The following is a 23,536-nucleotide window of genomic DNA, read 5'->3' as shown; positions in this document are numbered from 1 at the left end:
TGAAATAAATTCTCCCTGCCCTGAGGTGTTTCTGTTTGCCACAGCAGTGATAAAATGTACCTACTGTATAACTTCTAGGAAAGTGCTCAGGGCTAGGTACAGCCCAGTGGTGGAATGCTTGGCTAACATGCACACACAAGGTCCTAGGCTCAGTCTCCAGAACCACAAAAGAAGAAAAAGAAAATGTTATGCTGCAGGTTACTGTGTGGTTTTTGTTAGACTTGTTTAATACTGAAAATAGCCAAAGGTCCTCTTGTTGCCTTTGGAGGACTCCCCTGGTCCAGGAGCCCACTGTGGGTATGCAGGCCTGGTCCAGGAGCCCACTGTGGGTGTGCGGGCCTGGTCCAGGAGCCCACTGTGGGTGTGCGGGCCTGGTCCAGGAGCCCACTGTGGGTGTGCGGGCCTGGTCCAGGAGCCCACTGTGGGTGTGCGGGCCTGCGCACTGTCCTCACAGCAGCAGTACACACCTTCCTTCTTACCCTGCTTCTGTATTCCAGAGATGTTATCAAGTGGCTGGTCAAAGCAGTGACTGAAAATGAACGAGCGCCGCCCGCCCCCCCAGATGCAGCCCAGGCCTCTGCAGGAGCAGGGGTCTTCAGAGCTACCGGTGACCATCTGTCTCCCCAGCCGAACCTGACCAGGAACACCAACCAGCTGTAAGAGCAGGCAAAGAGTTGTCGCCAAGGCTTTGAGGGTTTGGTGCCTAACGAACAGGGCCGGTCCCAACAGCTTGCCCCAAACTACCAACTCTTGTAACATCGTCTGATTCTCATACAATACTTAGCTGGGCTAGGAGTATAATGATGTAGAATACTTGCGTGGCATATATTAGGACCTAGATGCATCCGAAGAAAAGAGGAACAGCTGCTCACAGTCTCACTGCTAAGCCTCCTCACCTTCAAGTTCTGGTTTAGAACTTCCTCTCTAAAACCATAGGGACTTTCTGTGCCTGCCCCAGCTCTGAATAATGACAAAGAGAGTTATATTTATATATAATAGCTTCAGGCCTTAGCTTACTCTTGTTCCTAACTAGCTCCCAACGGTCCCCTTTATATTAGGCTATGTTCTGCCCTGTGGCTCATTTACCTCTTTTTCATAGTCCGTCTTGTAGGCGAAAATCTTCTCACCTCCTGCTTCTTTCCCAGAAACCCTGTCTGTAAATGGAACTTTTATTCGCCTGTCTCCGTTGTTGTCTCAGAGACGTTCTCCCTCCATCTGCTAACCTAGGCCTAGTTCTGGAAGCTTCTAGCCTCCATACCATCTAACCTGGCCCTAGAATGTTTTCAGCCTCTGAGAATTCCTCTGAATAAGCTCACCCTTTCTTGATCTTTCTGAGCCCTGGGCTGGCTGGTTCAGTTCAACTGTTCTGGCTCAAACTCCTCTCCCAGCTGACTTATGCAATCTGGCTTTTCTCTTAGCCCCTTAATTTACACAATGGGGCTGCAGAAATGGCTCAGCAGTTAAGAGCACTGGCTGCTCTTCCAGAGGACCCTGGCTCAGTTCTCAGTGACCACGTGTGGCTCAGAGGCTTCTGTAAGAAGGCCAGAGCTGCAGGAAATCTAGAGCTCTGCGAGGACACGAGGCTTGTACGTGATATATAGAAGTAATTAACACATAAAAGTAAAGTGATTAAAATTATTAAAAATTAAGTGACAAATGCATGTCTTCTTCTATAACAAAGGAATTAAAATAATGTTAGTTGCTTTGGACCTGTTTGTTCATTTACACACTAGGGAAGTTATGGCAGAGATGGTCTTTACAGTTCTCTAGACCCTTAGGATCATATGGTTGTGCTTTCATTTGAAAGCATCTTGAGTAGCTCACCCTTAGATTCTGAAAGATTGATCTAGGATCTGGCAAAAGGATTCAGGTGGATGAATTCCTCAGTGAAAGCAAGCTAATGCTTGATTGTTCTCCTGGGCCTGGTGTGTGTTTTGATGACCCTCGGTCTCTGTTCTGTTGTTGTTTGCTTGGGGTGTTTGTTTGTTTTTGAGACAAAGTCTCACCATGTAACTAGCTGGCCTAAAGCTCACTATGTAGACCAGGCTGGCCTCCCTGCCTCTGCCTTTTGAGTGCCAGAATCAGAGGTCTGCGCCTCTGCAGTCTATGGTGGGGACCTTCCCAGCTTCAGTAGGCCTCTCACCAAGGTTCCCATTCACTTGTGCTCTGTGCTCCGGCCCAGGGTTGTGTGCCAGCTGCAGAGGATGCTGTCCATGGCTGTAGAGGTGGACAGGACACCGACCTGCAGCTCCAACAAAATAGCAGAGATGATGTTCGGGTTTGTGCTCGACATCCCCGAGAGGAGTCAGAGGTAAGTTGCATTTGATCGCTTTGTTTTGCTTGGTTTCTCCATTAAAAAGAACTAAGCTAGGTGGGGGCTCATACCTGTATTCCCAGCACTCAGGTAGGCAGAGGCAGGCAGATCTCTGTGAGTTCGAGGCCAGCCTGGTCTACAAAGAGAGTCCAGGACAGAGAAGGCTACACAGAGAAACCGTGTCTCAAAAAAAAAAAAAAAAAAAAAGGTAGAAAGAGAACTATAAAGTCATTTTTTTCTTTTTTTTAAGTTTCTGCCTGCCACATACAGAACTTCAAGGGAGAAAAGTACAGGCTGTAACTCAAAAGGAAAGAAAGAATTGGGCAGGCATGGTGGCACATGTCTGTAATCCCAGAACTCTGGGATGCAGAAGCAGGCTGATCTCTGTGAGTTCCAGAAGAGCCAGGACTACACAGAGAAACCCTGTCTCAAAAAAAAACCAAAAATAAAATAAAATAAAATCTTACAAACTTGACAAATCACCTCATCTCCTTGGATTTTTTAAATCTCTTTGTAGTTCTCTTAGCCCTTTTTATTACATACACAGTTATGTTGTCTGCACAGGGGGTTTGACATCCTTCTAACCTGTACGACTTTTGCCCATTCCTTTTGCCTCAATACAACAAGACTCCCAAGTAGAGAACTAGAGGACTGGCGAGAGCAGACATCCTCGCCTGCTCCTCACCATAGAGGAGCCGTTTGGTCTGGGGCAGTACATGTACGGTAGCCGAAAGCATCTGCTCAGCCATTTTATGCTTGACTGGGATTTTTCTAAAGAACAAACAAGTGCTGAGGATTTTAGCTTCTATCGAGACAATCATAAGTTTCCTCTTTATTCTCTGGATTAGTGGATTATGTTAATAAATGTCTTCAAGTTTAATTAGCCTTACATTTGAGGGACCAAAACCCTGCTTGGTTGCTTGCTGTCCTTTTAATATATTGACGGATTCTTGTTGCTAATATTTGTTAAGATTTTTCCATCTCTGTCTACAAAGGATGGTGTCTGTAATTTTATTTCCTATAATGTTTAACTTCACTCGTATCTTTTAAAAAGTAAAAACTAGCACACCTTTAATTGCAGCACTCAGGAGTCAGCGGCAGGTGGATCTCTTGAGTTCGAGGCCAGCCTGGTCTACAGAGTAAGTTCCAGGACAGCCAGGGCTACACAGAGAAACCCTGTCTTGAAAAAACAACAATAATAATAATACACTGACATACCATTTATAACCTATCGAAATAGTAAAAAATTTAAAGACCAAAATATTTTCTATTAAAGAGATTTTGAGAGCCAAGCTTGGTGGTGCACGCCTGTAATTTCAGCACTCGGGGAGGCAGAGGCCAGAAGGATCTTTGTGGGTTCGAGGCCAGCCTGGTCTACAAAGTGAGTCTAGGACAGCCAGGGCTACACAGAGAGAACCTCAAAAAACCAAAAGGGGGAAAAAAATGAGAGCTGGGCCTAGTATTTGAAGCCTGTGATCTAAGCACTGAGAAGGCCAGGTAGGCACATCAACCTGGCTACATTGTCTTTTTTTGTTGTTGTTTTTTGTTTTTTTGTTTGTTTGTTTTTTATTTTGGGGGGGGGGGTGTCTCTTTGGCCTGGCTGTCCTGGAACTGCTCTGTAGACCAGGCTGGCCTCGAACTCACAGAGATCCACCTGCCTCCACAGTGCTGGATTAAGTGTGCCACCACAGTTGGCTTGCTCCCATTTTATTCATCTTGACTTTTTAATTTCACCTTCATTTGTGAAGTGTTTTGCCAAATACAATTCCTAGTTACTAAATACTTTATGTATTTTAGCGATGCTCTGCTTCCCTTGAGTGCATTATCTGTGATGAGATGAGGGTACATCTCAATGGTAGAGCACACTCTGAAGCACGAGGCTGGGGTGCCGTCCCCAGCTGGCTGCCCTCGGGCTCATGATCCTCCTGCATGGGATTATAGGTGTGTACCAGGATACCTGGCTTTGGCCTTGCAAAAGTCAAAGGCTGATCCATTATCCTGGAAGTTGCTGATTTACTGATAATCCAGTTCCATCTTGAAGCATTGTGGCTTTGTAGATCTCTGTTCTTAGAATGTTCAGGGCAAACTGTGCTGTGTTCTTTAAGTGCACTGTGCTTACCCCGTCTTCTCCACAGGGAGATGTTCTTCACTACCATGGAAAGCCACCTTCTGCGCTGCAAAGTGTTAGAGATCATTTTCCTGCACAGCTGTGAGACACCCACCCGCCTCCCCTTGTCTCTGGCCCAGGCCCTCTATTTTCTGAACAACTCCACGTCACTGCTCAAGTGTCAGGTACACTCCTTTCTGCTTCACATCACTTTCCCCTCTGCCTGCTGTTTGGGCATTATGTGAGAGATTTGGAAACTGCCTTAATGGAGGTTTTTTTTTTTTTTTAGTTTTATTTATTTTTATACAATGTTCTGTCTGCATGTACACCTGCACACCAGAAGAGGGCACCACATCCCATTATAGATGGTTGTGAGTCACCATTGGTTGCTGGGAATTGAACTCAGGACTTGCAGCCAGTGCTCTTAACCTGTGCTCTCAGCCCTTTAGCAGGGAATTTACCTGAGGAAGCATTTATTATCCACTGATTTTACTGTCTCTGCAGTCAGATAAAACCCAGTGGCAGACCTGGGATGAGCTGGTTGAGCATCTGCAGTTCCTGTTGTCCAGCTATCAGCATGTGCTGAGAGGTAAGGAGCATTTGCTCACAGCAGTGGACATTATCATACGAGAGCTTCTCAGATAATCCTCACTTGTTCACCTAAGTAAAGCTGACACCTGCCTGTAATCCCAGCACCCAGGAAGCTGAGGCAGCAGGATGAAGAGTTGAAGCCTACATAGCAATAGCATGTCTTAAAAATAATAACAACACAATCTGGAAAATTAAGGGCTTTTTAAAAAATAATAACAATCCAGGCAGTGTTGGCACACCCCTGTAATCCCAGCACTTAGGAGGCAGAGTCAGGTGGATTAGATTTCTCAGTTTGAGGCCACCCTAGTCTACAGAGTGAGTTCCAGGACAGCCAAGGGGAACACTGTCTTGAAAATAAATAAATAAATAAATAAATAAATAAATAGCAAAATAAAACTTTTAAACATAGCTGGAATCACTGTAGTGATATGAAAACTTTCTTTTTTGTTTCTGTTTTTTGTTTGTTTGTTTTGTTTTTTTGTTTTTGAGACAGGTTTTCTCTTTGTAGCCCTGGCTGTCATAGAACTAGCTCTGTAGACCAAGCTCACCTCAAACTCATAGAAATCCTCCTGCCTCTGCTTCCCCAGCGCTGTGATCGCCACCACTGCCCTGGTGAAAACTTTACTTTGTTACAGCTGGTGATAATATAAGGTTGTGTAGATAAGCAAAAAACACATCAGGAGAGTCCTGGCTTCTGCTAACACCTTTGTTGGATCAGGTAGCAGATTAGCAGCAGCTGTTGTTTACAGATTAGCAGCATTATAAACAGGTGTGAGCAAAAGACAACATAGAGCCTTTCTGCAGCAAGGTGGACATATTCCTACAAAAGATGTGAGGGGCCTTAAAATGGCTGGGGCTGTAGCTCAAGGGTAGAACATTTGCCTTGAATGCACAAGTCTCTGGGTTCAGTTCCCAGTACTGCAGACAGGGAGAGGGAAGCCTTAAAGCATATGAGAGTTCTCTTTGGGGTTGCTGGGAGAGTCAGTGGCATGCAGGAGGCACGTGTTGGCAAGGGTCATGCAGAATAACTGTCAACTGAGAGTGATTTTATAAGGCAGGGTTCATTGAGGACCTTGGTAAAGCAGAGGAACTGGCAAGTTAATCATTAGAAAGGCTTAGACTGTAGCGCAGTCAGTTGAGGGCTTTCCAAGCCCTGGATTCAGCCCCGGACCACATAAACTAGCACTTAGGTGGAGGCAGGAAAATCAGAAATTCAGAGTCGCCCTTGGCTGCTTAGCAAGAAGGCCAGCTTGGGATGTATGTCACTAAAGAAGTTAAATTACTAAGCATATAGGGGTTTTTATTTTTTGTTTTTAAGATTTTATTTACTTATTTTATGAATGAGTGCTCTATCTACATGTATGCCTGGATGCCAGAAGAGGGCATCAGATCCCAGTATAGATGGTTGTGAGCCACCATGTAGTTGCTGGGAATATAATTCAGGTCCTCTGGAAGAGCAGCCAGAGTGCTCTTAACCACTGAGCCATCTCTCCAGCCCTTTTGTTTGTTTCTTGAGGTAAGACTTTGATTTGTACTTCAAGATGGTCTGGAACTTACTATTTAGGCCAGACTGGCATGAACTTAAGATTTTCCTGCCTCAAGTTCCCAGGTGCTGGGTTTACAGGCATACTTTGTCATGGTTGACAAAAATAGGAACCTCAGAAAGGAAAAGACAGGGCCTTTCCCCTGGACATGTTGCACTGAGGACAGAGCCTCACGCAGAGTTCTTGCCAAAGCTTCTGACCTTGCTCCAGTCTCAAGGAAGGAGCCCACAAACCCAGACTGATAGCTGTTCTAGTCGGGGAAAACTCCGTGGCCAAAAGCAATCTGGGGAGGAAAGGGTTTATCCCTTCTGCTTCCACACCACAGCTGGTCACCAGGGTGACTGGGAAGCAGCAATCAAAGCAGAGGCTATGGAGAAATGCTGCCAGCTGGCATGTCTCCCAGCTTGCTCCACTGCTTTCTTTTCTTTTCCTTTTTTTTTTTTGTTTGTTTGTTTGTTTTGTTTTGTTTTCAAGACATTTTCTCTATGTAACAGCCCTGGGTGTCCTGGAACTTGCTTTGTAGACCAGGCTAACCCTGAACTCACTGAGTCTGCCTCCTGAGTGCTGGGATTAAAGGTGTGTACCACTATACCTGGCTTCAGCTTGCTCTCTTACAATACCCAGCACCAACTTCACCTTCCCAGGAATGGTATCACCCACAGTGATCACTAAAGAAAATGCCTTATGGACTTGCCTACAGGCCAGTCTTTGAGAGGCATTTTATCAACTTTTATCCTTTCCTTGCAAATGACTAGCTAGTGTCAGTTTGACATTAAACTTGCCAAGAAGAAACCGTTTATAAATGAATGACCTGTACTTCTCAAAAGTACTGTTCCTAAGAAGGGTAACACGTGATCCTCAACAGGGTTCTAAATTTAAAAAAGGTGGTACTGGAGGGCCGAAGATCGCTGATAGAGCACCCTCCAGCACAGGCAAGCCCATGGCTCCCAGCCCTAACCCCTCAAAAGTGAAGGGCCCTGTTGTGAGAGTTGGTGATTCTTATTTTGTTTTTCAAGACATGGTTTCTCTGCATAGCTGTCCTGGACTAGCTTTGTAGACCAGGTTACCCTTGAACTCAGTGATCTGCCTGCCTCTCCCTCCCAGAGTGCACCACCACTGCCCAGTGTAACGAGGAAGTTTTACTTGCCCTTGATCGTGATACGGTGGACTCTAACTCAGTGATGTTACATAGAAAGAGACCTCATAGGCCTGCTTAGGCCTAAGACCAAGAATGCTGTGCAGCACTTTTTTTTTTTTTTTTAGCTCTCCCTTTCTTTCTCTTTCTCTGTCCATGCTGGCACTGAACTTACAGCTATACTGCCTCAACCTCCTAAATCCTGGATTACATGTTTCTAGGTTCTCTTCTCTAAAATACAGGTGCTGTGTAACTTAGAACTATTCTCATATGAGGAAAAGTAGTAACTATTCCATCACCGTTAGCTTCATTTCAGCCTGCCTGCCTGGCGTCTTTTCTGCTTCAACCTTACAACTAAACTCCAGGGGTTGAGGTGGTGAGGCTAACAAGTGAGCGCAAGCCTCTTCATGCCCGACACGTGCTTTACCACTGCACTGTGCCCAGTCCTTGTAACTAAACGTCAGCAGGTGCATTGTCAGGCCCAGAACAGGTACAGGTGTGTGCATTCTTAGCACCCTCGATGAAAGGTATAAAAACACACTAAATAAGTATAAAAATAAAATTAACTCAGGAAAATTTTTTCTTAAGTGGTTATCACAAAATAGTTTTATTTAGTATAGAGTTATTAAGTCCACTGAAAAAAACTGAAATATTTTCAGTATATAGTTTCTTGAAGAGATTGCTCAACAGGTAAGACCACTTACTCCTCTTCCAGAGAACTGCCACCATGCCAAGCACAGTAGTTTTTTCTTGACAATCAGTGAGGCAAGAACACAGATCTGGAAATGGGTTCTCACAGTAACTCACATGACCTTTTGACTTGTCCCCTAGTAGCCAGCACTTGGCCTTCCTTATAAAACTGGACTTGAGCTTTTAGATCCCAGGGAGTAAAAAGCAGATCTGTTTGGCTCCTTCCCTCTTACAGAGCACCTCCGGAGTTCAGTGATTGATCGTAAAGACTTAATCATCAAAAGAATTAAGCCCAAACCTCAGCAAGGAGATGACATCACGGTGGTGGATGTGGAGAAGCAGATTGAGGCCTTCCGAAGCCGCCTGGTCCACATACTGGGAGAACCTCTGGTCCCACAGCTCCAAGACAAAGTGCATTTGCTGAAGCTGCTGCTCTTCTACGCTGCTGACTTGAACCCCGACACGGAGCCTGCCCCACAGCACTGAGGCAACCAGGCTTCTAAGCACCGAGAATACCTCCTGCCTGGCCAGCTCCCTGGAAGCTCTGAAGTGTGAGCAGCAGTTAGGGATGTCACAGGACCAAACCTATCCTGTTTATCTGTAGGTTGTAATAAGTTTATAACTCTTCAGTATATATCTTTTTTTTTTTTTATAATTGTTACCTAGCCTATTCAAATATGGCTTAAATATACAAGGTGTATATATTTTTTATTAAATTATTTATCTATGCTTTTGAAACAGACAATACGATGTGCACTATATGTCCAGCATTTCCACTCAAGATGTGAAAGACCCCTTCTGTGAACCGTCTCCATCAGTGTTACACCGCTCAAGGTACTGGCGGCCTGTTTCTGGAAAGACGTTAGTTTTTCCTGAATAGAGCACATTCTATATTAGACTTTTTAAACTGCCTAAGAATAGGACCTGTGGCCAGTTTACTAAATCTAAGAAAGCAGGCAAAGAAGCAAAAGAATACAGCCTGTTAAAGAACTATCTGATGCCAAAAGATACAGTAAAAAGGCACCAAGTTTACGATGCTCAGGCTCCACTACGGGGCAGGCAGGATGGACAATAAAGACCTGACTTTGAGAAAGTAGTAAAGATTTTTATTGTCAATACAAGATAACACAAATAAATTAATTTTACAGCAATCTTAGACTCCAGGGCTTCTCTGTGAGGTTAGCTCATTATGTAAACAAACTGCTATCTAAGTGACCTAGCAAACCCTGTGGACAATGAGGACAAAGGGAAGAGCATTTCCCTGCAGCCTTTCCTCCATAAGACATGTTACTGAACATATGAGGCTAACTTGGTAGAATAAGGTGACACCAAGCTCATGAGAACCTGCATGAAGCCATGAGAACCCAAGCCAGTTGTGTCTACTTTACCCTAACACAGGCTTAAGCTGGGAGTGGTGGTACATGCCTTTAATCCCAGCACTGGGAGGCAGAGGCAGGTAGATCTTCTCTGAGTCTACTGGGCGAGTTCAGGCTAGCCAGGACTACATAGTGAGACCCATCTCAAAAACCAAAACACACACAACTAAGACAGCACACTAGGGGTGAAGCTCTGTGGTAGAGCACTTTCCTAGCATGAGTAAGGCCAGTAATGGAAGGTGGGGGGAGGAACCACTCGCCAATATGAAACCAGTAGACTTAATCAGGAGCTAATTTCATGTTGAAGTGTAAAAGAAAAGGGGCTGTGGGTACTACTGTTCTGACACAGCAGATAAGGGCCCATTCGGACAAAAAAGTGGTGCAGTGACTAATCAACAAAAAGAACCTAAGCTGATCAGCGGTGGTACCTGCCTTTAATCCAGCACTCTGGAGGCAGAGGCATGTGGATCTCTGAGTTCAAGGCCAGCCTTGTCTACAGAGCTAGCTCTAGGACAGACAGGGCTACATACCCTGTAGTTGAGCTTAGAGACCAGGGTCCTGCCAAGCGTAGGTGTGAGCTGTACGCCACTCTCAGACAAGTCCAGGCCCACATACAAGGCTAAAGCACGCCAGGAGGCCACAGGCTGTCCACACTAGCTGGCGGGCACATCTGTCGTGACTTGTTGCCGCTCATAGTGATCATGGAAAAAGAATCAAGAGGCCTTAGTTTTAAAAGCGCACCAGCACTATTTACCTAGGAAAGCAAGGGTCAGAGTCCCTCTCTAGGATAAATGATTAAAAAAATAATAATAATAGGTTCTCCACTCTACACTTCTGACATTTTCCACCAACCTGAAAGCAGTGCAAAATGGTTCCTCTCACACAGGGACAATCTGTACAATGTCACTAGGCCTCAGTTAACTATGTCACTCCTATGTCAGAGCCCAGGGAAAGCTGAAGAGCCTGGACAGAAAGCATTCTAGAAGCCAGTGGGTGTGAGCACATTCAGGTCACGGGGTTTGATAGTATGGGTTCGAGTTGGTTGTTTCTTCCCTTCTATCATTGGGATGTCCATCTTAGGCGGCCTGAAGGTTGCTGGATCTTCACCTACTCGTGTGGCCTGGGCACGCATGAGCTCCATAGGAGAGGGTTTCGGTGCACCTTTGTAAGCCTGGATGGCAAAACCTGCCGAGGAAGATGGAGCAGATTATAGTCCCCGGCCCACACAGTGGCCAGGGGCCTTGCTGCTCTTTGAAAGAACTGCCTTACCAGAATCAGACTTCTGCAGGGGTCTCGGTCCAAAGAGGCTCCATTTGTCTGCTGAGTTCCTATCATTTCCACTGCCAGGATCCATGGTGTGAGGATTCGGGGCAGGTAAGGCTGTGGAGGAGCCAGAGGGGAGCCAGCCTCTGGAACAGAGAAGTAAATATATGTTCCTGTATGTCCTCTTCCTGTGTCACTAGAAGAATCTCACATCTAAGCAACAAGAAGCCACAGGCTGGAGCCCAGCCTCATCTCAGCACCGGCTCGAGACACGGGCTCAGAGCACCCAGGAAAGCTCACCTGGACCTCTGCTTAGGGGATGAGTGAGGGGTGCTGCTGGGGCTGGGCTGGGCTGAAGCAGGGTGCTTCTCTTCTTTTGTTGTCTCTCCACTCTGCAGCTTCAGTTTCTGTCCCATGGGTGAGAAAAGGCATTTCACAGTGAGACCAGACACAAAGCAGATCAGCCTGGGCATACGTGTGCTGGTGCACATCCTAACTTCAGGCAGGCATGAGAGTCCGTGTCTCTAGGGAACTGTACTCTGGCATCTCAAACACTTATGCTACAAGCTGGGCACTAGAACTTATATTTCCAACAAAGCCAAGTCATTTAGGGAAACAGCCATACGGCTGTATAACCCTTTGGCCTGGCCTGCAATTCTGCTCCTGTCTTTCAGTACAACCCCTGCCCTTCTCAGCTTTCAAAGCCAAGACTCAGGCTTGCTGTCCTCTTTAGTGAAATGCTTCCTCTACGAAGCCTACCTCATTCTCTGTCCTCTCTCCCACAGCCAACCGCCTCACAGCACTGTCAAAATACCACCAACAGACTGACAGCTTAGCAGAGAGTCAGCGGCTTTTTTAGGTCTAAGCTCCAGTAGTAGTGGTGCCTGTCCTCCATGAGGGATACACTTCTGGACCTAACGTGACTTTCAACATATCAATTTGTTTAAGTTGACAGCCCTCTCGAGTAGCATCTGTCTTGTCGAAACTCAAATGGATACCAACTCAACACGATATCTCCCAGCAGTGACTTTTAAACTTAGCCTGCAGATTCATCTGGTATACTCATTCACAAGGCAGCCCGTTCACGGTGTCCTATATCCTCCCCCGCCCCACGCACACACTGTCCACCATCTTTTACGCTATGTTCTCCCTAAGCCCAAAGGAACTTGTAGTGGTCACTTGGACTTTTCTCTTTCTTTAGAGACTTACTTTCGTGTGTCTGAGTGACCGCCTGCATGTATGTACATGCACTCAAGGGTTCAGCGTGCACACAGAGACCTCCCCAAAGGCCACCAACAGGGTGGATGGCCTCCAGGCTGGCCTCCAACTCAGAGATCTGCCTGCCTCAGTGCTAGGATTAAAGGTACGAACCTAGCCTGGGCTTTTTGGGTGTTTTGCGACAGGGTCTCACCATGTAAGCTCCTGATGTCCTAGAAGTCGCCATATAAATCAGGCTAGTCTCGAATACACAACCGCCTCTGCCTCCAAGTGCTGTGCATACAGACATGCATCTGTCTGGCACCACCTTAGCTTTTTGGTCTTTTGAGACTGTCTCTCCTGGGATCTGGGGTTAATTAGTCTAGGCCGACTGGTCAGCAAGCTCCAGGAATACAGCGAGACGGCCAGCACATGCCACCATGGCTGGCCTTATCCGTGGTTTCTAGGGAATGGTGCTCATGGTTCTGTAGCAGGTACCTTCCTGCCTGATTTCTCTCTCCAGTTCATTCTTTACTTACAAAACAGTGCATAGAATCTACTTCCACGGATCAATGTCAAGACTGTCTAAGCACATGAGTCATAGCACCACTCAGTATAAAGTGCCTCTCTGAAAGAACCCTGTGAACAACAGTGAGATGGATTAGTAGGAAAGGGCACTGGCTGCCAGGCTAACAAGCTACAGAGTGGACGGAAAGACCAAACTGTACAAGTTTTTCTCTGACCTCCATGTGTTCCATGGCATGAACTAACACATATACAAAAACAAACAAACAAATGTGAAAAGACAAAACTTTTAAAAGAAAATCATTAAAGCATTTCATCATAGCCAGGCATGGTGACATTGCAGTAATCCCAGCACTTGAAAAGCTGAGGCAGGAAAACCATGACTTTGAGTCCAGCTTTAAACTACACAGAAAGATGCATCTCAAAAAGTAGAGGATGAGGCTGGAGAGGAGCCGTGGCAGTGAGAGCACTGGCTGTTCTTCCAGAGGACCCCAGTTCAGTCCCCAGCACCCACAGGACAGCTCACAATCCTCTCTAACTCTAGATCCGGGGATCTGATGCTCTCTTCCAGCCTCTGCAGGAACAGGTACAGAAGTGGGGCTCAGATATATGTGTAGACAAAACCCCATATATAGAAAATAAGTCCATGAAACAAAAAACAAGGGGTGAGAGGCTGAACTACCCAGTATGTATGAGGCTCTGGCTCGAAATCGGGTAGCAAAACACTAACCATCACTAAATAAACCTCCCCACCCCCAACCCACCCCAGCCCAACACAGGCTCTCTTAGTGTAGCCCTGGCTGGCCTGGGCTCTCAGAGATGTACCTGCCTCTGCCTCCCAAATGCTAGGATTAAAGATGTGAACCACCACACCCAGCTCCAGAATTTCCTTTTTTTTTTTTTTCTGTTTGTTTGTTTGTTTTTCTAGACAGAGTTTCTCTGTGAAACAGCCCTAGTTGTCCTTGCTTTGTAGACCAGGCTGGCCTAGAACTCAGAGATCCACTTGCCTCTGCCTCCCGTGGATGTGTACCACCACAACCGGCTTCTGAGTTTAATTTTTACAAAAGTCAAGTCTAAATTGGTGACATGCATGGTGGTGCTTACCTGTAATCCTAGCACTTGAGAAGCAGAGGCAGGACTACAGTTCAAGCTAGCCTGAGGGGCTGTTTGTTTGTTTGTTTGTGTTTGTGTGAAGCAGGCCTTCACCCAGGAGTGCCACTTGAGCAGCACAGCCCTGTCTGTTTGCCCATTCTCTCCTTGCTAAGCTGGGAACTTGAAAACCACAAGCGTACCTCACCTATGAACGATTCTGCTCACTTACATGGAGGGCTTCTGCCACTCGGAGGTACTTGGTCTCCTCCGTGGTGAGGCCCTTATGGGGTGTGTAGCCAGCATCTCTCAGGCCCGCCTGTTGCTCAAAACGCTGGATGCTCTCCTGAGTCTGTTCTAAAGAAAGGATAGCATCATTACCCCCTAACCAGTCGCAAACCAGCTGGGACAACACAGGTCTCTGTTCTCCCACAGGCAAAATGACACACTGCCCACTGGAGAGTAAAGAGTGCCCCAGACAGGCCCTGACAGAGCACACTGAGAAGCAAGCTGCCCTGAAGAGATGCTGGATGCCTTGCCTCCTCTCACTCTCACACCTCATTAGTAACAGCAAGCAGAAGGCACCCAACATCTGGACATAGTAAGAATTCCAAATCAGTAAGCTCCCAACTAACCACCTGCACAGAAACCCTGCCAAAGAGAGGCAGGTCGTGTTCCTGCCAGCTGACACCAAAGCACCAGCCAGAGTCACAGCACAGCCACCTGCCTTTAACTAGCCCAGGCCCACAGATTCCAAGTTTCTCCCTGTTGCTGTCCTGGCTAGCTAACCACGTTCTTTTGACTATACAGTTAGTTCACAAGTCACTCACACCATGGAATGAAAAAGATTTTTTTTCCTAGTCTACAAACTTTGCACACTTTGCATGAGCATGGCAGCTGAGGACTGTGGGGTTCAGGCACTGCACTTTCTATGTGCACGAGTGTGCTGCCTGCATGTGTATCTGTGGTGCATGCCAAGTGCCCTCAGAAGCCAGAACAGTCCAGCTACAGAATACAAGTAGGAGCTGCTGCTTCAAGTGGGTCTAGACTTTGACTTTTTGAGTAAACTGGCCAGAACTGAGCAAAAAAAACCTGATGCCCCAGGGGAAAGTGAAGAGCTTTGACAGACGAGGCAACCAAGGAGGACCGCTGGGCAGCCCCTGCCGGTGAGGGTACTACTGCTGACATGCAGAGCCACCACACTGAACAATCAACCCCACACACCCACCACATCCTTGAGAAGGATGCAGCTTCAGTAACTTGTGACAGAAGTTTAAAATGTGGAACTGGAGCAGGCTGAAGAGATGGCTCAGTGGTTAAGAGTGCTGTCTGCTCTTCCAACGGACCTAGGTTCAATTCCCAGCACCCACATGGCAGCTCACAACTGTCTGTAATGCCAATTTCAAGAGATCTGATACCTTCACACTAAATACACATTTAAAAAAAAAAAACTTAAAAAAAATGTGGAGCTGGAGAGATGGCTCAATGCTATTTTGCTCCTCTTCCAGAGGACCCGGGTTCAGATCCCAGCACCCACAATGGCTAGCTCACAATTATCTGTAACTCTAGCTCCTGGGGATCTGATGCCATTTTCTGATCTCCTCAGATATGTTCTCTCTCTCTTTCTCTCTCTCTGTCTTTCTCTCTCTCACACACACCCTCCCCCAGATACTCTCAAGTACACAGATTATACACATAAATAATTTTTAAAAAATAATAGTAAGTTTAAAAAGAAAAAAGATGGCTCTCATATCAAGCCTCATTAGGACCATCAATGACACATTCTAAATGCTAAAGAAACTTGAAGCACCAAACCTGGTCTTCCTGGTAGACTAACATGTACAAGACCATGGCCAGCACTATCAAAAATCTGTTTGTGACAGTATATATACGTTTGTAAATGCTGTATGAACAATTTCTGAAATAGCTGGGTATGGTGGCACATGACTATAACTCCAGCACTCAAGCACTCAGGCAAGAGGCCTGTCTTGAGTTTACAGCCAACAGGCACACAGCAAAAAGACCCTGTCGCTAAACAAAACCGAAACAATCCTATGTAATGGCACAAGGCACTACCCTGTGTGTCACCTTCTCTAGGTCAGCAACAGCAGGAGATCAAGCTCCTGCTAATCAACTCTGCGGCCCTGCGATCAGCCTGCCAGCTGCATCCCCGACCTCAGAAAAGTGGGCACAGCATCTAGTATTAAGTAACTTGTCCACGTGGTCTTGTCCACTGGTCAAAACAGGAAACAGACTGTATCAAGCAACAGCAGGACTGTATCTAACCAATGAGACCCTTAAGAGCAAACCTGCCTCCTCAATGAGGCAGAGCGGAGGGGTCCAGCACACACTCTTGTGTGCAGCCCCACAAAAGCAGACCTGCTTGAGCCACGGGCAGCTGAGGCCCACGCTCTCCTTCGCTCGCTTTACTCTGCTGGACTGAAGGCCTTACTTGTGATCAGGGAATTCATGATGACATGGGTAGCTTTAGCCTTCACCACAGGCGCCTTGTCTGCACTGTCAGTGGCTGTTGATGGAGTCACAGCAAGGGAAGAGACACTGGCCGCGCCTTCCTCTGTCTGTTCAAGAGAGGTAAGGAAGCACATGAGCGGGGCAGGGGACCACACGCCTGCACTCACTTCTTTAAGAAAGAGTTCTAAGAATCCGGGACCTGGAAGTGAAGAAATACTTGACAGGGACAGCAATGGTCACCTCCACTCGCCCAAAGTGACAACAGGAATGGACTTCATGGGAAGAGTTTGGAGCCCTGAGACCTAACTTTCCTCTGCCTGCTCCTAAGACTACAGATGAAACTCTGGGCTTGATGGCACACACGGATCCAATGTTAGGCTGAGGCAGGAGGATTAGTGTGAATTCAATCTAGCCTGGGCTACACAGTAGTTTATGGCAAGTTTGGAATATCTACCAAAACCCTGTCTCCACAACTGAGAACACAGTAATGAGGGACAGAGAGAAGAAAGGACAGGGGGACAGAACAAACTGGAACAGACACTGCCTCCAAAGCACTGACCATGGCCCAGTGCTAAGCCTTCCTCAGCTGAGCAGAGCATTTGCTCAGGCCCGGCCCTGCATTACTCCTCTGAATTCTGGCCAAATACATTCCGGGCTGCTTGGTAGGTCTGCACTGTCAGAGGGGAGACACAGGCCTCCACAGAGTACAGTGTGGCCATCTATAGTCCCAGCACTCTGAAGACTGGCTAAACAGTGAGACCCTATGTCAAAAGAAAAAAACGAAGAATCTGTCTCCACAGTTGGAGAGATGGCTCAGCAGTTAAGAGCACTGGCTGGTCATCCAGATGTTCCCGAGTTCAAATCCCAGCAATCACATGGTGGCTCACAACCATCTATAATGGGATCTGATGCCCTCTTCTGTCATACAGGCACACATGCAAATAGAGTACTCATACAGATAAACACATCTTTAAAAAAAAAATGTCTCTAGCCTAGTTTATGTGAAGCCTTGGATTTTATCCCCAGCACACAAAAAAATAATAATAATAGTAGTAGTTTTTTGTTTTTGTTTTGTTTTTAATAAAATGTATGTTCCTAACAAACTCCCAAACGTAATGGTTAGTGTTAACTTGATGGAATGTAAAATCAGCTGGCAGAGAGGCCTTTGGCATTGTGAAGAACTTTCTAAGTTCCGTTAGCCCTTGGAGTGTCTGTGAGCCCTTGTAACTGACTGTGATTTGATGTGGGAAGATCCACCCCGGCGGTATAAAATGGAGACGGAGACAGCAACCATTCTCCTCTCTGCTCCTGAGACACACCCACTCCTTCAAGTTCTTCCACCTTGACTTCCCCAATAGGATGGGCAGACCTTGAACTGTGAGCTAAAATAAGCCCTCTTTCCTGGAGTTGCCTGTTACACAGCAACAGGAAAGGAAACTGGACCACTGCACAAGGCTCACATGTCTCCCAGGCTGGGCACTGAACCCAGGGCGTGGCACACGCTCACTGAGCACTCCACCATATTCCCTGCCCTTTTTTCACAACTATTTTGAGACAAGATCTCATTAAATTGCCTGGACTTGCCTTGAATTCACTCTGTAGCCCAACCAGGCAATTCTAGAACAGCCTTGAAAAAAGGGGCAGTTTTTTGATTGGCTGGTTGGTTTGGGGTTTTTTGGCTGTTTTTATACAGGTTTTTATTGTAGTTGTTGTTTCTTTGGTGGGGCTCCTGCTGGCCTCAGACTCGAGACCCCCCTTATGCAGGCTGCCACAGTTCTTATAGTCTCCCCACTGTTTTTAAACAAAGCATTTCTCTTCAACAGCTGCTGGGTAAGATTACAGCAGACAACTGACATAAGGAGTTCTCCACAGAGCCGTGGAGGACAGCGCTTAGAAAGAAGCCTCTGTTCTGAGAGTGCAACAAGGAAAACAGAAATCCTTAATCAGACTCAGCTCAGCTCCACACCAGGCCTCTAAGGCTCCACAACACCCGTGAGACAAGAATTCCCCTCTCTCAGACAGAGGCAACTATGCTCAGGGGTAAAACTGTGTGCAAGTCACAAACCACTTGGGATCCATTGTAGGTCTGCTTCAGCACACCCTCAGTGCTTGCTTCCTCAGGCCCCAAGTGGGGCTGCAGGTCAAATGCCCTGTCTGAGCTCTTGGGTCACTCAGGCCATAGGAAGACCTTGCTGGCATTCCCGCCATGGGTGTCAGAGGTTGAGAGCACAAGCTTCGGCGGCACAGTGCTCACAGTGACCTGCAGGCAACCAGCTGTGTGCACATGGAGCTGTGGAGGAGCCTGAGAAGACGGTGCCGCGCTCCTGCCAGCACAGGGAAAGGCACATGAGCAAAAGCTCAGTAGGTGTTCAAGAGACCCAGGCTGATGCCAGTCACAAAACAAGCTTTGTTTTTGGACTCTACACCAGACCTTCAGCTTAACACTGCAATAGAATACAAACTGAGAGTTACCACTCAAAACCTAAACTCTCAAGTGCCCCAAAATCTGAAATTTTTGCACACTGCCATGACAGCACATCCTGCAGTGTAAAACTTCATCTTGTGCATAAAGGTAGGACCACATGAAAGTAATCCGGCGATGAGCAGAAGGCATGTTTGCAATGTAAGTTAATCTTAGATGCAGACCTCGGTCCTATCCCCCACTGTCTCATTGTGTCTAAGAGGACACCCCAATAACTCTATGGCTGGATAACAGAGACTCTACAAAGAAGGACTCATCAGAACTCAGGTACGGAGGGTCTGGAGGTCAGCTTTTAGTTGCAGAAGTAGAGTCCAGAAGAATCTTATATAGCTGACACTACTGTTCGAGCTTTGAACTTGTAAAAGGGCACAGAAGATAGATAATGGGGGAAGCTGCTGCCTGAGTTTGTGGGGACAGAGAATCACTGAGGGCTTCTGGAGCAGGAGGACAAAGGGGGTGAGTCTGCCAGAAGCAGTCAGCAGGCTAAGGTACCTTGTCGAGATGCTGATACTTGCGCTCTGGAATCACTGGCTTCCAGGGGATGCTGCCCATGTCCGATGGAGGAGGAGTCATGGGCGCAGGGTCCTCCAGGGCATCATCATAGCTGAATGCCCGGCGGCACATCCCGATGGGCAGGGACATCTTGCCTAGAGGCCCACTGGGGGCAAGAGCTAAGAACAAAGACACCTGTCATTACAGGATATCAGCTGAACATGCTGGTGGCTGTAAGTCAATCTGTAGACAAGAAAGCCTCGAAACTTACTTAGGGAAGTCTGCCTGTGACACACGATCCAGTCAGGGGAGGGAGTGCTGAGTGCCTTCCTCACCCACAACACTCAGAGTCTCCACCACCTTCTCAGCAACATGATCCTGTCTCCACTCCTCCTCCTTCAGACAAGGTCTTGCTATGTAGTCCTGTACTCACTATATAGCTGGCCTCAAATTCTGTGAGTGCTCTCCCTCAGCTCCTCCCATGTGCTGGGATTAAAGGCATAGATCCTTTAATCACCAGATCCTAATCCATTCTTATAGACTAAAGAACCTTAACCCCAATTTTAAATTACCTAGGCAAAGTCTCAACTTCAAAGCACAATTTCTAGTCAAAATTCAAACTTGTTTCATTTCAAAACTTGTACGCTAAACTACCTCAGTCGCACAAGACTGAAGAGGCTAGAAAAGAGAGAAGGTATCTTCTCCCTTTCCTTCCCTCTCACTCCATAGCCCGACATTGTCTCGTCTGATGAGGAAACTAAACCCTAGTTGTGAACAACTCTGCCTCACTTTGTAGACAAAATGGCTAGCTGAGGCTCGACCACGCTTATGACAAGCCCCGTGCCTTTCGTGTCTCCCCACAAAGAGAAGTACAGGATCAGTTCACACAGTCTGAGGTCTGGTCTAGTTTCTAGTGTTCTGGTGAGTTAAACATTTTTCATCACAGACTTTTTTTGTTTGTTTGTTTGTTTGTTTGTTTTTTGTTTTTCTAGACAGAGTTTCTCTGTATAACCTTGGCTGTCCTGAACTCACTCTGTAGATCAGGCTGGCCTTGAACTCACAGTGATCCACCTGCCTCTGCCTCCCTCTGGACTGCTGGGATTAAAGGTGTGCACCACCACACCACACACAGACATTTCTGAGAGCCACTCTCATCAACTACAAGCTTGATCCTGCCATTCCTGTGCACAGGGAACTGACTGCTAGAATGTCCAGCTGCGACAAAGGCACCAAGATGCTTCAAGGGCACTCTCAGCTGTGCCACAGCAGAGAGCAAGGTTTGTCTGTCTAGTTCACTGATCCAGAACCTGCCTTCAAGGTGATACTTTTGCTTTTGTATAATCATGCCCTTCAAGAGAGCAGTCTGCCTGGCACCAAGTCCAAACCCCCAAATTCCACTTAAACAGCAAGGAGACCCATGTGACTACTGCCAATATTAATAACTGACAACCCAAGAGGTTATGGTCGCCAAGGGCCAGAGAGAGAGAGAGCAATGGGGTGTATCTCCTAACCGGTACAAAGTCTTTCTGGGGGCATGAAAATGCTCTGTAAGTAGATTAATTTGATGGATGCACAATCTAATGACACACCCAACCAGTAACTCCCCCACTTTGTGTGGGTGAGCTTAGAGTATGTGCATTGCTATCTCAACTAAACAGACATGCAAACAAAAGTCACTGCGCACTTACACCCTCCTCATATTGAACCCTCATTAACCAGACTCTCTTTCCATCTCCCAGCTCAGGAAGCCATGGCACAGAACATAAGCAATACCACACAGCTAGCAAATGTGCAGTCGACGCACAGCCAGGGCTCACACCTTGTGCCCACACATGCTTCCATGCTCCAAAGCATTGACCTAAAAGTGCAACACGGCAGCTCTGCACGCTTACGGGGGTTATGACAATCCCGTATGAATGGCGGGCACGCATGATGGTAAAGACAAGACATCAGGGCAGAGGAGGGAAGCCTCCACTGACCTACCTAACTTCTGTTAACCTGCCTAAACCACGTTTAAGATCTCTCCTAAAAACAAGACCAAGTACTGCCCACTAGGAAATCACTCAGGAGATCAAAAACTTTTTTGAGCGAGGCATGGTTAACACTCTTAATCCCAGCACTCAGGAAGCAGAGGCAGGAGGAGCTCTGTGAGTTCCAGGACAGCAGGTCTACAAAGTGAGTTTCTTTCTCATACAAAACACAAAAAACTTTTTTGAGCAATAAATGCAGATTTATCAACAACTTTTAACTCCATCTGCAAATTTGTTTAAGCCTGGTGTGGTAGCTCATGCCTTTAAACAAAGCACTTGGGAGGTAGAGGCAGAAAGATCTCTGTGAGTTCAAGGCTAGCCTGGTCTAAATAGAGTTCCAGGCCAGTTGGAACTACACAGAAAGAACCTGTCTCAGAAGAAAAAAAAGTGTTTTGGTTTTGTTTGTTGGTTTTTTTTTGAGACAGGGTTTCTATATGTAGCCTTGGCTGTCCTGGACTCAGTTTGCAGACTAGGCTGACCTCGAACTGACACTGATCCGCTTACCTCTGCTTCCCTGAGTGCTGGGATTAATGCCTTGTGCCACCTGGATAAAAGTGTTTAATCTTTACAACAGACCAGTAGGCAACACCATCTCCACTTCTGAGAAGCAGAGACTCCACTCATTCAGATTGACCATTCTGGAACAATCCCATACCTCAGCAACTTGGGCACTACTGTGCAAGACCAAGAACACACTAAATGTTGATGCAAATATTTTTTTTAAAATAAGATTTAACAGTGGTTTGCACCTTTTGACCAGACCTCCACCCTACCCTCACCACCCTCAAAACGTGGCAATTTAATCACACCAACATATCCTACAAACACATTAATTCTCCTCCTTTAGTATAAATACTGTCATACACTAAGGGAGGAGGCCCTAGGATCTGGGTTTATACTGAGACTGAGAGGCTAATGAGAGAATACTAAAACGACAATCAAAAAGAACTCAGTTTACCAGGTACTTCTGGTGGTCTTGACGCCATTGATAGGCTGGGGTCCAGGTGTTCCTTCTATACGGAATCTGGAGCTGAGTACCTGCCACCTAATGAAAATAACAAAGGGCGTCTCCTGAACAGCAGAGGGTAACTCCAGTGCTGTTCTTTCGACAGACACACAGGTTTATGGCTTGTTAACAAGGCTGAAACATACACGACAACCAAGGAGTGACAACACACCCCGAAAAGGATAAAGTTCAAGGGTTCACCCTATCCACTGGCTCATCTTGACAACTGAGAAGGTGAAGGCAACACGCCAGGGAAGGCAGACACCTCACCACAGTGAAATGACGATGGACGCGGACAGACAGATGTTAATGAGGAGCACAGGCCAGCTGCTGCAAATTAGCAAAGCGTCCGAGGAAGAGTCCATGCCAAGGCTCTAACAATAACCAACCAGGGTTGGCACAGTGCTCATACGTCCACCAAACGATGGACATTCGTTCATTTCCCACTATCATCCTCAGGCGCCGGATGATATAGCATTTCCCCTTGACAGAAACGGGCTATGCAACATAGAAGACCTTCTCCGTATTTCTAACGCCGACTAACAGCGAGCGCACCTCACACAGAACTTGTCTTTAAAGCCCTTGCACTGCAATGCACAGCAGGCATTGCCGACCCAAATTTTTGTCCAGGTCTACAGGGGCCACTCACCGCGGTCCAGAGGTCATCCGCAAGCCAGACACTCGTCCTTCCCCTCTCCCTTAGCGACCCCAAGCCCACCACTCTCCTTCAGGAGGTACAAAACAAAGCCTCTGGGACGAGTAAAGCCTGGCCAGAGCCTTCCATGGTCCCACTCCTTAACGCTAAGTCGGCAGGTTCGCGGCAAGCGGGTGCTTGGAGGCTCCCTGGGGGATCTTCCCGGGGGCCCTACAACCCCGCTAGGGTGGACCGAGGCCCCCACTCGGCCCCCAGGCCGCGCCGTCCCGGGGCTCCGGCTGTCCCCAGCACCGCCAGGCCGCGGTCCGTCACCTGCTCGCCCGCCGCCTGCGGCCCGAACTCCGGCACTAAAGAGGTTCCGAGGCCCCAGATGGCCCAAGAGGCTGCGGGGCTGAGCAGAGCCGAGCCATGGTGAGGGCGCAGAAAGTGCTCCCCTACGGAGGACTACTGCCGGCCGGCAGCTGAACCTCAGACCAGCCCCAGACCTTCGAAAGTCGCGCGAGATCTGACTCGGAGCTTCGCGGGGCGTGCTGGTAATTGTAGTCCGCACCATAACCAACACTCAACA

At 47.2% G+C, this 23,536-nt stretch overlaps 2 protein-coding genes across 6 annotated transcripts in view; one reads left to right on the top strand and one right to left on the bottom strand.

Moving 5' to 3' along the window:
• Simc1 (SUMO interacting motifs containing 1) overlaps window positions 1-9,523 on the top strand; it is a 27,933-nt gene extending 18,410 nt beyond the window's left edge. Inside the window, exons 6-10 of the mRNA XM_055595861.1 lie at window positions 498-656; window positions 2,183-2,311; window positions 4,450-4,606; window positions 4,926-5,010; window positions 8,617-9,523. Of these exons, the coding sequence (XP_055451836.1) occupies window positions 498-656; window positions 2,183-2,311; window positions 4,450-4,606; window positions 4,926-5,010; window positions 8,617-8,867 (781 nt within the window). The 3' untranslated portion in view covers window positions 8,868-9,523. The remainder of the gene's footprint in view (window positions 1-497; window positions 657-2,182; window positions 2,312-4,449; window positions 4,607-4,925; window positions 5,011-8,616) is intronic.
• On the bottom strand, window positions 9,466-23,536 carry Kiaa1191 (KIAA1191 ortholog). Of its 5 annotated transcripts, none has more exons than XM_055595863.1 (8): window positions 22,963-23,363; window positions 22,266-22,352; window positions 19,278-19,456; window positions 16,284-16,410; window positions 14,064-14,188; window positions 11,321-11,427; window positions 11,027-11,166; window positions 9,466-10,942 (listed from the first exon to the last, which is right to left on the bottom strand). In XM_055595863.1, exons 2-8 carry the CDS (start codon window positions 22,291-22,293, stop codon window positions 10,737-10,739), a joined length of 912 nt encoding a protein of 303 aa, XP_055451838.1. In that variant the 5' UTR covers window positions 22,294-22,352; window positions 22,963-23,363; the 3' UTR covers window positions 9,466-10,736. The 5 variants fall into 5 exon arrangements, with proteins under 5 accessions (XP_055451838.1, XP_055451839.1, XP_055451837.1 ...); XM_055595864.1 differs by having other exon boundaries at window positions 23,281-23,357; XM_055595862.1 differs by lacking the exon at window positions 22,266-22,352 and having other exon boundaries at window positions 23,281-23,465.

This window comes from Psammomys obesus, unplaced genomic scaffold (assembly GCF_907164565.1).
Source record: "Psammomys obesus unplaced genomic scaffold, mPsaObe1.curated_primary_1811, whole genome shotgun sequence".
Taxonomy (NCBI): domain Eukaryota; kingdom Metazoa; phylum Chordata; class Mammalia; order Rodentia; family Muridae; genus Psammomys; species Psammomys obesus.
This window is presented reverse-complemented; position numbering and strand designations above follow the sequence as displayed.

Bases quoted from the DNA above. Each gene is read 5' to 3' on its own strand.
- Kiaa1191 (XM_055595863.1), bottom strand. From the start codon at position 22,293: ATGGCGTCAAGACCACCAGAAGTACCTG. The intron at 14,189-16,283 runs GTAAGGCCTTCA...TCCTTTCTTTAG, and splicing joins CATGAATTCCCTGATCACAA to AACAGACTCAGGAGAGCATC. The intron at 11,167-11,320 runs GTGAGCTTTCCT...TCTCTGTTCCAG, and splicing joins TCCCCTAAGCAGAGGTCCAG to AGGCTGGCTCCCCTCTGGCT.